Source organism: Aplidium turbinatum, chromosome 5 (assembly GCF_918807975.1).
Source record: "Aplidium turbinatum chromosome 5, kaAplTurb1.1, whole genome shotgun sequence".
NCBI classification, from domain to species: domain Eukaryota; kingdom Metazoa; phylum Chordata; class Ascidiacea; order Aplousobranchia; family Polyclinidae; genus Aplidium; species Aplidium turbinatum.
Genome location: NC_137476.1, coordinates 14,304,404 through 14,320,833, shown reverse-complemented (window position 1 = coordinate 14,320,833; position 16,430 = coordinate 14,304,404). Strand labels below are relative to the sequence as shown.

General features: G+C 38.0%; 1 protein-coding gene across 1 annotated transcript in view; it reads right to left on the bottom strand.

The window, feature by feature from the left end:
* LOC145770974 (uncharacterized) overlaps positions 1 to 16,430 on the bottom strand; it is a 93,178-nt gene that overhangs the window by 67,116 nt on the left and 9,632 nt on the right. Inside the window, exons 2-3 of the mRNA XM_082582715.1 lie at positions 8,870 to 8,981; positions 8,557 to 8,651 (exon numbers count right to left, since the gene is read on the bottom strand). Of these exons, the coding sequence (XP_082438841.1) occupies positions 8,557 to 8,651; positions 8,870 to 8,981 (207 nt within the window). The remainder of the gene's footprint in view (positions 1 to 8,556; positions 8,652 to 8,869; positions 8,982 to 16,430) is intronic.

The window sequence follows — 16,430 nt, the reverse complement described above, 5'->3', positions numbered from 1 at the left end:
CACCCCTTTTGACAATAAATGTGGTGTTGTTTATGAAATTCCTTGTAATGATTGTGACGCAGTTTATATTGGCCAAACTGAACGTAGTATAAATTCCCGGGTCAAAGAACATCGCAGAGCGGTCAAAAATATGGAACATGAAAAGTCAGCCCTTTGTTCACATATGTTAGAAGAGGATCACAAAATTAACTGGTCAGAAACAAAAATTTTGAAAAATGAAAGTAATTATTATCAACGCACCACCGCAGAAAGTTACTTCATCAACATCACATCCAAACATTGCAATGTACTCAACCGGAACGACGGAAACCTTTTACAAAACCTTATAAATCATTATTGTCTCGAGGTGCAGGCTTCAAGCCTACTTAAACACAGTTGGAAACGTTATTGCAATCGTAATTTTTACGTAATTTAACGTCGAAAGTAACCGCACATCATTAGCCAATCTTTAAAACATTGTGTTCTATTTCTCTTGCCTTCAATCGCACTTTTTCTGTTGGTTGTCACCGCTTCGAATTTTTATGTTTATTGTTGGAAGTTTTTACGTAATTTAACGTGGTAAGTAACCGCTCACACATCATTGGCCAATTTTTAAAATATTGCGTGTTTTATTTTTTCTTGCCTTCAATCATCATCATCATTTTGTTCCTTCCTCGTCTGGAGGGTTGGATACAATGCGCCATTGTTCTCGATCATGAGCTGTGCGTACTGCACATTCATAAGTTAATTTTGTCCATTTTGTGATGTTTGTTGTCCAAATCATTCTTGGTCTGCCTTTACTTCTTTTACCGTTTATCTTCCCTTCTATTAATGATCTTTGTAATGATTTGCTATAGGCCTTCAATCGCACTGCAGTATATAACCCGGTGAAATTTTATTTTGTAATTCAGCGATGCCACTCTTGATGTAATAACATCAAATTGGGTTCGACACTCAGTGGTGATAACAAACAAATTTGATGTTTTTGGGTAACTTTTTGATGTTTGATGTTTTTGCCCAAAAATCTGATGTTAAGCGATTTGGTGTTAACTAGCTCAGACTAAATAAAATATAATCAATTTGGTGAATTCAATAACTTTAAAAGGACAGCTTCTAGCTCGCCAACTTGTATCCCAAAGTAGTTGAAGCTGCACCAGCTGGCAACCATCAAATAGGCTAGTGGAAGTTATGAGCAATTGTGGTCCACGTAAAAGATACATGAGCATGATGAGCCGTTGTGAAGAAAACTGATAGGCTGGTTGTAGTATCTAAAATGAAGACATTAAGGGCCATATTTTAAAACCTTACTTGAGCTCAAGTCGGCCTTGACTAAAAATTCGACCCCATGAAGTAGGCTAAAGTGTAATACCAAAATGATACTTTAACTTGATGTTTCATAACTAGCCAATTGCTGGACTTCATTCATCATAAAAGATGCATTTTGTAAAATCAGTTTTGCATTACATCCGAAGTGAGTCAAACTTGAAGTGGAGTAGGGTTTTAAAATACATGCCTAAGTTGTATATACTGTAGGTAAGTTTATTTGCAAATATCAGCCGCCAAAATTAAAAAGGTACTGCATTGAAAGCGTACTCACTGGTCTACACGATTTTTGCTATAGGCCTATGAACTTTGAAAACTGATTTAGAGCAATTTTGGGGTGCTGAATCCGACTCTTACCTCAGATTTATCTTATCACGTCAAGTTTGTGAGATAACAGCAAATTGTTACTTTTGTCAAAAGTGGAAGATTTGGTGTTGCATTCATTGCACATACACATTGTGCTATATCCAGAAATACAGGCCATGTGGTGCATAAGTAGCTGAAATACACCCACCGACTATAATTTTGATACCAATTTGTTGTCTAAGCAACATTATTAACAAGGCAGTACGGTAATAACAAACTAAAAGGGAAGTTAAAACTATAACTGAACCCCTCCTCCGTCAATGTTTTGCATGAAACCACAAAGAATTAAGCAGGCTTATGTCAATGCTTGTCCAGTAGCCTTATTTAAGCTGTTTTGGCCTGTCTAACCCTAACCTTTCGTTATAGCACTGCATATGTTGGTAGTAAACGCAACGCCAAATCTTCCACTTTTGATAAAAGTAACAATTTGTTGTTATTATATCTCACAAACCTGACGTGATGGATAAATCTGAGGTCAGATTCGGATGCAGCACCCCAAAATCACTCTAAATCAGTCTTCAAAGTTTTGAAGCAAAAAAAAAATTCTTTTTTCGTAGACCAGTGTTATTTTAGTTGCATATAAAATTCTGCTAGCCAAGTAGTTTTTCTTGAAAACATGTTTTTTAAATAAACCTTTAAGTAAATTTTACGAAGAAAGTCTAGATTTAATGTAATTGTTATCTTTTTTTATCATTTTATTGACAAAACGCACCCGAGCTTTCAATTTGATGTTTTAATCTTGAATTTGATGTTTTTTATGAAAAAATTCGATGTTTTAAAAATTGATGTGAGTGGCAACACTGTTTTGTATGTTATTCGCTCTGAGGATGCGCATTGTCATGGTGCGCGAAACGTCAGTGAAGCAATAAACCATCTTGTTTGTTGTTAATTTTACTTTCAATTTCATCAGATGAACGTAGCAACTAGTGCTAGAAACGGTTTATTACGTTTGGTATATTTATTGCCTGAAAATTTGTGTTGAAAAAATATAGCCATCCTGGTTTGGTTTATAATTCAAAATCCTGTCTGTTTGAACTTCAAATGCAATCCCTGTTCAAATGTAAATATAAAGTAGACTACCATAATTTGTTTCCTTTATATTACATTATATACCACTAGCTACCGCAATTTTTTTCTCATAAATTTAGACATTTTTATTGTACCCACTACCTCTTTCGTGGTCTTCCTCTTTTTATTTCTACTGGTTACGATAATACTTACAAGATATCTTATTTACTCCCTTCTTGTTTTCTCTTGCTCTTATAAGTCATATGGAAAATAATGACTGTTTAATTTTTGTGACTTATAACGTGTATTGTTGTTTTGTTACCGGGCTTTGTTTGCGTTGTAATTGATAGACTAATGATTTATGCGGAATAGTAAACATACTGCTAGAATAATTCTACATTATTGTTTGTCTGCAGTGATTTTCTCATTTTAGCTGAGATCTAAAAATGTAGTGTAGTTAACATATTGGCCTTATATAAACCAAGGATAAAAATAGAAAATACAGAAAAAAATTTAAATGTTGAAAGCTGTTGTTCTGGGATTATGTAAAAGAACATTTGAAAAGAAAGCATGCCGGTGATTAGAGTATAAAGTTTTCACGTGCAGATGATCCAAAAAATGTAATTTCTAGAACATTCTAGTAAACAAGATGCGTGGCTGTGAGTTCAAGTAAAGAAGGAAATTTTAATGCAGCTACCAATGCATTAGTGCAGCTACCAATACATTAGACTGCGGTGGGATGGCGCAATGGATAAGGCGTTGACTTTCCAATTATGCAAACCTTGTTCTACTCCTGGCTTCAGTTGGTTGTTGAAAAACACCGCTCACCTCTACCCAAGGTGTAATAACTTGGGTGGGCGTAGTTGCTGAAGTAAAGACGGCCGAGAGAAAGGAACTGGCCACCCTACTCTCCTTAGTGCCGAAGGCCGTATAATGAGAACCTTATCTTCTCATTTCCCAATGCTCAGTATCTGAGGATGGGACCTTTACTACCAATGCATTGCAGAATCAACCTCTGAATGTCATTGAGTGTGAAGAATATATACTCGGAACTGTGGTAGAAGATTTAGGGTTGATGCTAGTCATTGTTGGCAATGATTTTGTTTCTGTGATTGAAATGAACTTGCCAGTGATGGTGTGTCTGAATTTCGATAGAAACATCAGACAAAAACTTGCAGTAGGCCTAAACGACGACGTCATCTCAGAGTAGAGTGCTTATTATTCGTTTTAGCTGATGGTAACCCGAACTATGGGACATCATCGCATCACTACAGTTCCTGGCAAGCATAGAAAAAGATGACGCAAAAGCGTTCGTACAAAGAAAATGATTTCAGATAATAACGTTGCAACAGCATTGTGGCCTATGCTGTAAAGCTAGTGAGAAATAATTACACTGTAAAAATAATTACAGGGTAACACACTACAGACTAGTTAGACCCTATTAATAACTGTTTCAGGCTGTGTTCTATACTCTATATCAGTGGTTCCCAACCTTTTGTGGTGTCGGGGCCGAATTTCAAACTTCAGAGTGCGTATGGAGCCGCACGAAAACACTCAAGTAATTATAACGAAAATTTTAAAGCATGTACCAACGAATAGCAACACTAACAAGAAAAATAACACAAATCAATTTAATGTCCAACTTGGCATTGGCTTTGAGCTTTAACAAGTTTGTCAAAGCGAGGCGCAATTGCAGAGGATGCAGTAGCTGCTTGAGGTGGTCATCGGTCAACCGATTGCGATATTTATTTTTGATTCTGATCGTTTTTCTGAAAAGTGCTTCACATACGTAAGTTGATCCAAATACAGTATAGGCGTTTTTCTGGGCATTGGTTTTCAAGTTGGGATACTTTCCCTCTGAAACTCGACTCCAAAATTCAAGTAGCAACTCCAATTGTAAATTATCAGGAGCAGTGGCCACATTAACTGCAATAGGATTTGATTTATAATTTCACATTGCATGTCGTACCCCCAAAGGGTACACGTAGCTTACCTCTGGTTAAGAACCCCTGGTGTAAGATGTAAAATGAAAAGTTCACTGACAGTGCAACCTCTACGACACAAAGACAATGCAGTTTGTAAACAATTTTGACTTCGTAAACAATTTTGACAAGTCAAAAAATAATCGCCTTAATTATTATAAATAGATTTTTTATATTTTTTGTGGGATTTTCAGGGGTCAATGAGAGCCGCAAGAAGGCTAGCTTGGAGCCGCATGCGGCTCTAAGAGCCGCGGTTGGGAATCACTGCTCTATATCATCTAACATAACAGCAATTATTTTGAAACTTTGAGGTATTGATTTAAGTTTTGCTTCATATGTAGACTATGTTTGTGCAGATTCAGTCTTTCACAATTTCACGTGCATATAGTATGAGTTTGTTCCTGCGTTTCAATCGACGGCTGCATAGCCAAGTGGTGAGAACTTTGGAACGGCAATCGAAAGGGCGCCGGTTCGACACCGCTCAAGAGCATGCGGCTGTGTCTGTGGCAGGACACTTAAAGGTATGCCTGAAGGTGGACACGAAGATTGGCTTCCTTGCCTTCCCGTCCACTTAATCTAAATCTTCAACAGTGACGATCGGTGAGGAAAAGCAAGGAAAGCAGTGCTCACCTGAGCGAAAACTATGCAAAATATAATGACTGAATTCTAGGTTTAACTTCTTATTATTTTTATCACGTCTATTTTAACTTGAAAATTACTGTATTCGTGACTAGAATTACTCGTAACGCTTTTGAGTAGTCTAAGTCCTCACCAAAATGTCAAAAAACGCCTTCGTTTTATCCAATCATCACTCGTTTTGCAAAACGTCACCAGCTGCTTAGCCAATCAGATGTGTTATGGTTATGGTTAGGTTAGTTGTGCTTTCCCAGTGACGTCAATGCGAACATTCGCTAGAGCGGATAGACTAACTCGTCAGAATGGTCTCTCGTCACGGTGCAGAGCACAGCATCATAATGCCGAAATAATTGTTGCTGTTTTTTGATGTCTCCTCGCCATGTACTTTAGCCTACTAGCTTTCATAGTCATGCCTTTGCCCTTTTTACAGCGTTGATATAACGTTACTTCGCCAATGAACGTTCAGGTGCGGATACAATATTTAGTTCGTTAAGCTTCTATACGCAGGAGGCAAACTTATCCAGCTTTTTGTACAAATTGCTTGCGGTTGTAATGTTTAGGCCTAAGTGTTAGTTTTTGCAGTGTAGGCCTAACTGAATATCTGAGAATGAACATTCATGACGAATTAAATATTTAGACAACTATTATTCCATGTCTAACACTGGATTTTGGTCCTGCAACGTTAAAATTAAGATTGTTCATGACTTCTAAACATTAAATGGATGTATGATCACGACATAGGCGAAGCACAATTTGACAGATTTTTATTTTTGATTTGTTTTAGAAATGCTCTCAGAGCGCACCGAATTGGAAGTATTTTTCAAAAATTTCTGGAGGAGGCCCCCCAGACCCCCCGCTGGAAGTGTTGCCTTCGGCAACACGCCTTCGGGCTTTGCCCGACGGTTACGCCCTTCGTGCCTACTACCTTTCTGCAGAATATTTCCAAGTTGCTTTCCCAACGGTTTAAGCCACCGAACGTCACTGATAAAGAGCATTACAAGGAAACAACGTGGGTCGGACACTAGCCCAGAACTTAAGTTTGAAAAAGAGGATCTCCTACCGCCAAACTTTTTTGGCTTGGTACCTTTTGCTGTATATTTAATATATTCTATCGCAGTGGTTCCCAACCTTTTTCATCCGGTGGACCCTTTTAGTCAATATTCAAATCCAAATTCCCCCCCTATAAATTTAGTTTGTTAAAAACTCGTTTACATTAATATTTTAATCTAAGCCTTATAAAATAAAATTTCACTAGCAATAAACTTTTTAGCCTGTAATATTCCTTTTCATAATAAAATAATTCAATTAATGAAGAACGTTGCTGAAAAGTATTTTATCCAAAGAAAAAGACCAAAAATGACATAAAAAGACCAGCTGAAAGTCTCCCTCAGCCATGCAAACATTGATCTAGATTCATGGGAACAACTTGCTAGTGACAGATCACTCTGGAGAAAAAGAAATAGGGAATGCACGGAAATTTTCGAAAAAAACAAGATACAAAAAGCCCATGAAAAACAAAGCATTAGAAAAGCTAAAACTACCACGTCCGACACTCTCCATACAATGTGATTTTTAACCACGTCTTTTGCCTCATGGACTGGGCTTCCAAAGCCACATACGACAGCACCATCCAAAGCCAAAATCGATTTGAAGACGAAACCAATGCTCGGACACGAGCTGGAGTCAACGACATTCAAAATATAAGAGCCAGTGCATTTAACAGTCTGTGTGATGCTTGTGACTTTTTTGTTTCGACAACTCATGAATATGGTGAAAGAGTAGGCTACTGGAAAGAGCATAACGAATATTATATTCTCCATGTCTAATCTGCTTTTCTGTTTTGTTTTCATCTGTAAGATTCATCTGTAAGTTTTGTTTTCATCTGCAAGAGTTGAAAAACCTGATTTGCATAGATAAGTGGACGCAAACGGAAGGATACAGTACTTTGAATAGGTTTCTCTGCCACTTTGGGATAGGAATTACACATTAGCCTAATGGCCAAAATCCAGTAATTGATTTTTTTTTCTCTGAATAAGTTTCTTGCGCAAAAATCCATCTTGAGTTTTAAAAATTCATTCTGCAGTTTATCGGGAAGCTTTTCCATCAACAATGTGAATGAATTTGGTAATAAATCAAGCTCATCGTCATAAATTTCAGAAAAATATCGAATTAATTCCAGCTCTAATGCTGTGAGATATTGCAAAATCATTTCTTTTTCCAACTCTGGAAGAACTTGTTCCTTGCCGTCAACAACCGGCACCGATGATAATTCTTTAAATATGGTGACATGTTCAATTGTTCATTCTAATTTCTAACTTTTCTCTTTCAATTATCGAGCTTGCTGGTGAAAGCTTCTAAAGCATCTTTAAATGCTGAGCGGTACTGGCATCTGCTTCTGGAAGGACCATCCAAGCCAGCCTGGTTGAAAGGTAGAGGCCAGACAAAATGTAGTTCCCCCGTGATCAGGACAGCAGAGCCTTCTAGTAGGCTACCTTAAGACAATCTCCTAATGACAGTGACATAAATCAATTACTCTCCTCCATCTTGCCTTAAGCCAGCATGGAAGCAGTGCAGTTTGTAAATTCACATGGTATCAATATGTCAATAGCTCATGGATACAACCCATGTTGATGCGAAATCTGCTTCAAACAGAGATGGCAATCGAATAGCCTATATACCGTGTATTGGTGTTTTTCCCTTTCATTTTCAGATTTTGTTTATTTAATGGACCAAACATATCAACCAAATAAGCAAGGAATCAAATCCATTTGTCATCATTCAACAATGAAATAAATTTCAATTTTATTTAAAGGTCAAAAAAATAATTTAAGCTCGTCTCTGAGCTCAAACACTAGTTTGGTTATGTTTCCTCTTGAAAGCCATCGAGTATTTGCATGAAAACGAAGTAGGCCTACGTGATGGTTTGCATCCATGTCAGTGCACAGTTGCTTAATAATCGGTAGTCAAGGGCTTTTCCTTAATGCTCTAAAGCTCTGGTCTTGGCCAACTTACTAGGCTTAAAAAGGTTTACAATCCTAAAACCAAATTCCCCCCTAAAAATTGCAAAATTCCCCCCTAGTGGGGAATTCCCCCTCCGGTTGGGAACCACTGTTCTATCGCAATCAATCAATCTTTGGAAATACAGTGGAAAGTGAACGACCGGACTATACAATAAGCTGCACAGTGCAAGGCTTCCTTTCATACAAAGATGTGGTTGTATATAACAAGAAATAAAGTCAACTAATTAAATGACCACATTTACTTAGTCACGCAGCCGCTGTGTGATCGTTGGAAAAACTTTTTATTTTGGCTGGTATGTGCTTTTAAACGATCACGATGACTTGATAGTTTGGAAACCTGAAAAGAAAACAACTTTTTGTTAATTAAGAACAGCTTAAAAAGCGCACACCGTCATGATTTAGTCCAATTAGGCCTACGGCTTGTTAAAGCAGTTAATCTATTGGATCATTTGACGGAGTAAGCGATTTTTCTTAAAATAAAGTTGTTTTAGTGAATGTCTCTGAGCTTGGAATTGCTGGTGTTCTTTTGCTCAGCAATGTGAGCATGGGACTCACCTTCACCTTAAACGAGTCGTTAGTGTAACAATGAAGCTGAAAATCTTTTTCATGCAAAATGTCGCTCAAGTCTTCATCTTCAAAATCATCTAACGTCAACTCTATTACAGATCTGCAAAGCAAAATTGAGATTCTTTGTAGTTCAACCTACTATAAGCTAGCTTTCAGGCATAAGCTGGTTGGTGGTCTTTACTAAGCTTTGAGATAATTCGTGCCATCATAGTAAGTTACAGCAGCGCCGACAATTATCATTAATTTACCACCACCACACCTTCTTTACACATACAATAATAACACTGCTGGGTTTGAATTTTCTTTTAAAAAGTATAAAGATGTTTTGATTGTTTGGTTTTTGCGTTGAGTTCAAAAATGCAATCAGGTTTTTATAATCAGGTCAAGTTTTTTCTGCATCACATTTTTAATTTTGCTACCTTTGACCATTATTATGCACAAGTAACTACTGTAGTTTCTGTGGTGGCTTAATTGGTCAAGTAGGCTATGTTGCTATTTTTTGCAAGATGATATTTTTATTTGAATGCAATGACAGGCATTTCAAATCCTATAAAAAATATACAGTAACTTACTTCACAGTAAACCAGCCGGTAAAAACCAATTCATATGTTTAGCTTTTAGAGTATCAATTGCATTCGTTATGTTCTCACTGTGATGTCACTGAAGCTTCATTGTGAGATCATAAAACTTAATTTAACTGTTAAATAGTTATTCTGACGTCTTTATTCTCAATTGCAAGGATCTGAACATTCTATTTGAATAAGACTATCCTGAAAATGACACACTTGTGTGGCGAAGGCTGTATAAATAAATTGATTTTTCTGATTTAGTGTGATACTGTCTACTTTGTTTTAATTATTTTATCACACTACGCATTCTATTGGATCATCAGTGAAATCATAAAAAGATTTGATGATAGGTTTAATAACGAAGTAATGTTTTGGAATCTTGAAGCTGTCAAAAATTTCAAATGCAATTGTCCCAAACTGTAGACCTGATTGAAGAAAATGGCACTTCTGGATTCAGCATCAAAAAGTAGCTGGGAACAGTCAACAAGCTTACGCAGCACAGTCTAATCCAGTGGTTCCCAACTCATGGGTCGCGACCCAAAGTTGGGTCGCCTGATAATTTTTTTGGGTTGCTTGTTTTTCAGGCATATTGTATCTTGGACGAAAAAAATAACAATAAAAAAAATTTAAAACGTGATGAGATCGATCATAAAACTGGAAAATATAAACACAAGTCATGAAGCGTTTCATGTCGAGACATCGGAAAGCTTTGTGGCATGATCGTACTGCAAGAAGTTTTAACAATTTTCGCTTTTATTATTGTTATTATTATTATTAAATGTAAACCCAACAAAAATGTCAGTCTCAAACATAAATTAACTTGACAAAGTTATTATTGTTGTAACGTGCATATATTGTATTGTAACGTGCACTATATGTCACGAACGCTATATCGGACGAGTGGTTAGCGCGTTGGGCTCGCAGTCGAGAGCCTGCATGTTCGACTCCAGCCACCGACACTTGCTGTTGTTTCTCTGGGCAAGAAACTTCACGATAATTGCCTCTACTCAGTGATCGATTTCGAGTAATGGGTAGTCCCAAATTTCAGTCATAAGTAGAGTAGACAACTGGAAACGGACATTGCCGTCGGCTGCAGCGTGGGTCAGGTGTACGTCGGAAGGCGTACACCGATGCATAGCGTTCAAGTCCGCTTTCCCGCAATGCAGGATAAAGATAATAAAACAAAAACAAAACCAAAACTATGACAAAGTTTTCCACACGTTGGACCACGCATAGTCTAGTGTGGTAAAACGCATCAAAGACAAAGCCCCAAGTGCTGTATGGACTTATTGCTTTCTCTACAGAGAGGTCTTTGCTGCAAAAAAGCTGTCTCAAAAGCTGCACGAAGTGCACGAAGATGTGAAGTGTGTAAACTTCATCAAAACAAGTCCACTAAATCGGCATTTGTTTTCGTCTTTGTGGATTGTCACAATTGGTAGAGGATTAGAGTTGTAGTAGGGTCAAAATAGGAGATAAATGGGCTAACCCGAAAAAAATTGCAAGAAAACGTTTTATTGGTTTTTCCTTTGGCTTAACCTCAATAGAACAACATATAAAAAGTTTACCAAGATTTGAGCATCACAAAGTCTGAAATCTGACCTCACAAAAAGTGGTCTATTTCCGGTAAAAAATCTTTCTAGACTGCCAAATTTGTGAACTAACATAGCTGTTTTAGCCATAATTTGTCGAATTCATAAAATAAGTGTCTAGTGTTGTTATTTTTTCATTATATATATAGACTTTGCTTGTGCTGCAATTGATATTATGACGTCATTATTATGTCATGATGCCTGTAAGATATAGCCGCCTCTGAGCAAGCAGCTTCACTTGCCGATTGTTACGACATAGAGCGTTGCACAATATTTTCTCCGCTGTGACTGGTTGCCGTATCTGAAGTCCAAATTGCTTTTGCATTATGGAGATTCTGTATTTGTGGCTGAGAGTGAATGGCTACAAAACATTGTAACTTTTCGGGAAAAAAACTAGCAAAATTCTACGTGCCAATTTCAAAATGCCAAACAAGGATGACGAAGGTTCCCAAAAAACAGCAATAATCACGACGGCTGCCCAATTAATCAAAAGTGATAATAAGACTCTAGTCACACCCATCCTGTACGAGTATCCGAAGATTACAGACTTACAAATCAAGTCAACTCTCGAATATGTTTCCCAAGGCTTGCAATATATACTCCAGAAACTTCTATTGGGAAAAAAACATGCGCAAGAAGCAGACAATTATTGGCCACTCAATAATTCAAAAAGTTCGCCCAAGAACAGTCGTAGCTCCTTTACAGCTGGGACTTTCTGTACAGATGCACCAGCATTATCACTCCAGGTTCCTCATTGACAGCCTATCTGCCATAGGTTATTGCTCTTATCCTATTCTGAAGTCCAACGCTTTGAGAAAAATGCAGCATTCGCAGTTGCTCCGGCTGTCCTTGGTGGACAGGCGACCATAGGAGATACAATGCTTCACTTTGGTGCTGACAATGTTGACCACAACATAGTGACTTTAGATGGGAAGGGAAAGTTCCATGGTAGGGAAATGATTGCTGCTGTTACCCCTGGCAGGCAGGTCTGCTACACGATTGGTAGACAAAAATTGTGTGATCTCAAAGTCATATATGAGATAAAAGTCCCAATTAAAGACTACCATTTCGCCAAGTAGCCTACCCAAGTACGCACGCAGTAACATCAAGTTCAGAACGTTACCAAATCTGCATGATGCTGACCGCAGAAGTGATTTGCTTTGGGAGTTGTCACTCAAATTTAATGTAAGGGTTCCGAACTGGCAAGGAATGATGAACATCCAGATCAAACGTATGTTCTCTTCCTACCAATGATCGATATGTAGCCTAACCGTCGACAAATGTATTCTATCCACACGTGACTTCATCTGCTAGCTCGCAACCAGTGTTGGGCGCGATAACTCATTTTTCAGTTAAGAGATAACGATAATCGATAAACGAAAAATGCCTAAAGCGATAACGATAAACAATAAATCAAAAAAAAGTTAAGCGATAACGATAAACGATAACTTATCGCCGATAATGTCCGATAGCGATAATTTTTTTTTCTTGATTAGCGCGCCCCATCCCATGCAGCACGAACTGTTTTCATCAACATGCCGAAAAATCGAACATAATATACTGAAAGGGACAAAACTTTTTGTAAGTTATGCATAAATAGAATCGCAATAGCGGCAGTGGGTATCGAATCTTCAACCTCTTGATCCAGAATCAAACCACTGAAATAACCGCCGTGCTTATAATTATACCGTCAGATACCAGTTGGGTGCTTTTATCAATTGAGTTACACTGCCGCTTACGTGCAGTTAGGCAAAATAATTAAATCAAATAAAAATACCATAAAAATTCCAAACTTTGTATTTTGCTTTCTGCTTAAACGGCTGTTTACAGCAAAGTCAGCAATAATTGAAAAAATTCCCAAAAACGCAAAATGCTTGAAAATTTATCAGTAATCTTAAGCGTTATTGATAGTAAAAATGTGCATACTGTGAAATCCACTAAGCTTGTCAAATTAGTCGTGTTTGTTTAAGAACAATAACATAATTATCGTAATTTACTGATAATTTCAGATATTTTTTTTTTGTTTTCTTTGTGAACACCATCATTAAAGCAATGGCAGAACGCTGAGTTGTTGAGATAAGAATTACAATGTAGGCACTGTATTAGTGGGAATAAAAATATTTGATTGAGGTAGGCTATGTCGCATAGGTACAGTAAATGAGAAAGGTTATACTATATTTAGCATAATTTTACCACGCAACTCGATCCGCCTATTGTCATGCAAAAACTACTACAAGGTGCAAAAAATGTGATGTCGGTCTGCATGTTAAATGCTTCAAGCAATATCATATTCCGCAATGACTTGTTTCATTGATGTTGTGTTACTTTGCTAACTTTCATCTTCAATTTTTTGAACTTTCATTTCAATAAAATGCTCGATGACAATAATGACATGACAAGACATGAACAAGACATTTCCCATTTATCACTTTGAGCGATAATGTAAAATGTAATAACGCTTAAGCATTATGCACAAGAAACTTGTGAAATTTGATAACGGATTTACCTAGCGTCTTATATATAGGACGGCCTTTTTCTCAAAAAGTACAAACACAGTTAGGAAAAAAATAATTGTGATATGTTTTTTAGGTCATAATTATGCAATATTTAAATTTTCCGACAATTTTTTTAAGTACTTCACTTTCGGCACAAATGGGTTAACTTTTTAAGTTAAATGGCACTTATGCATTCGGTTATTATTTTTAGATTAAAGTTATATCGCCAAGCTAGAAAAAAATCGATCTTACAGTCTATAACCGATCTTGTGTTGTTATTGTGTGTGAATTTTGTCTTTTAATCTGAGTTTGTGACGTAACCGCACGTCTTAAGGCAAGTTCTTGCAATTTTAGTTAATCTACTCATCTAAAGATTTAATGCGCTTAAAACAGTAAGTTTCATGTTTTGACGAGAGAGATTTTATTTTTTACGACAATTACTAAAAACTAACACTTCCAATGAAAAAAGAAAACACAAGAATAAAATAGTTGATCGTGAGGTGGCGCGAAAGACCATGTTTCCGATGTAAAAGCGGCCTCGTATTGCGACACTTTCACAAACCACTTGCCAATTTCTTTCGCTTCGCTTCAAAGGAAGTTGTGCCACCTGTGCGCTTACATTTTAATTGTAAAATTCACTCGCGATTGCCCATTGCAGCAAAACAACAAGAGACTTGTTGCATGCATTTCATTGCATTGCAATTGGCAACTTTAAAAATTATTGTGTTGTCAGGGCCGTCGCTGCAGGGGGGCGTGTCCCCTCCCCTGATAACGACCTGTGCACACACACACACACTTCAGGCACTGAAGAAGAACTGGTTTTAATTTTAGTTTCATTAACTAGGTGGCTAGTAAAAAGATTACTTTTCATGATCTTTCCACTTATGCGTTGATGCAACATATAATTTATCGGCGATTAATTATCGGCGATAATCAAATACTGCCTTTGGCGATAACGACAAACGATAACTGAAAAAATAATTGAGCGATAACGATAAGCGATAAAAATTTATCGCCGATAATTATCGCCGATGACTTATCGCCGATAATGCCCATCACTGCTCGCAACAAGGCATAACGTTCCACCTGTTATAACTTTTGATAAGCCATTGTTTTGGAAAGCTTCTGAAATTTTTAATGAAGTTAAAGACTCTAGTCTACTAAAAGATATTGTCTTGTTACTTTGTACTTATGACAACAGAATGGTAGTATTCTAGAGCAGGGTTTCCCAAACTGTGGTCCGCGGACCACTGGTGGTCCGCGACGACTGCACCGGTGGTCCGTGGCGATATGACAAGAAATTAAAAAGTTACACATATACGTTGTAGGCTACACTACGTACCCTGTAAAAGACAATTGCCGCAGTTCTTTACAACTTAAATGATTTCGAAAGCCTTTGCTATCCACTATCGTAAATCTTACTTGTTGCACCTTCGTTGCAGTTAAAAAGTTGTTTACGAAAAATTCTCGTATTCCTCAAAACAAAATAACAGCATTCATAAAGAATTAAACTCAACATATGAAAAACAAGGATAAATGATAATGTTGTGAATATGTGGTTTCCTGTTCTGTGTGACTACAATTACCTACAAACCCTTAATTAATACAGAATTGATTTTCTCTGACGTTACACAACGTTTGGAATTGCTTTCAGCACATTTTTTTTATCGTGTTTTTATTTGCGCCCATTGCGATAACATACAAAACACTGCGATCACTAATGCGATACAACAGACGACAGGAAGTATAGCGAAGTGACATATAGTCTTCGAGTCAGCTGCTCCCCTTATTTTGGCTTGCCATTAAGTGTCTTTGCCGAGACACAGCCGCATGTTCTGGAGCGGTGTCGAACCCACGTCCTTTCGAACGTCGCGCAGACGTTCTCAACACTCGGCTACGCAGCCGACAATTATTCAAGAAGTACTTTTCAAAAGAGACTTATGAGAATTTTAACTCGATTTTAAACCCTTTTGCTGTTACAAGGGCTGATCTGTCAGGACGCGAAGAAGAATTAGCCGAATTATCATCTGATCGAACTTTAATGCTTAGTTTCAATCAAACAGCTATTGCATCTTTCTGGTTGAGTGTTGTGGAGAAATACCCATTGCTATCGCAAAAGGCAACTAAAATTTTATTGCCTTTTGCCACGACCTACATGTGTGAGACCCTCTACGAAATCGGAGTGTCTAGGGAGCTGACTTTGTTCAGCCCCCAATCTTATGGAGATGCCTCAACGTGGTGTAGCCTAGAGGTGAACCCAGGCTGAAAACTAGGCTCATTCCTAGCAACTCCTGGGGCTAATCTAATAGACACACGTAAAGTCCCCAACAGCAATCTCTTTTGGGCGGAAGAAGGCAATGTCTGACGGGCAGGCATCCTGTAAGGCGGCCTCAATGAACAGAGCACCCGGCAGCCCGTTGCAACCGTTTCCCCTGAATCTGCACGTTCCGATCTTATTGGACCGCAGTGGACATGGAGCTGGCCAGGAGTGTGTGCGTAGCCCTCGCGTAGTCACGACCACCTCAAACAACCACACAAGCGAATGGCCTTTGTCTCAAATTTGGACCAGGACCGAACAAAGCCCAATGGCGATGATATTACGGGTAACAGGGGCAGGCTTGGTAGAGCTGGAAGCCTCCAGCCCGGTCTCACACATTGGCGGCGGATCTATGATGATCGTCTCCCAATCACCCTCCATACAATGTGACCTTTGCCCACGTCTTTTCCATCATAGACTGGGCCTCCAAAGCCACATACGACATCACCATCCAAAACCAAATTCAATTTGGAGACGAAAACGAAACCAATGCTCGGACACGAGCAGGAGCCGACGACGACGACATGTGTGAGACAGCATTTTCAGCTCTTATCAACATGAAGACAAAGTATAAGTCCA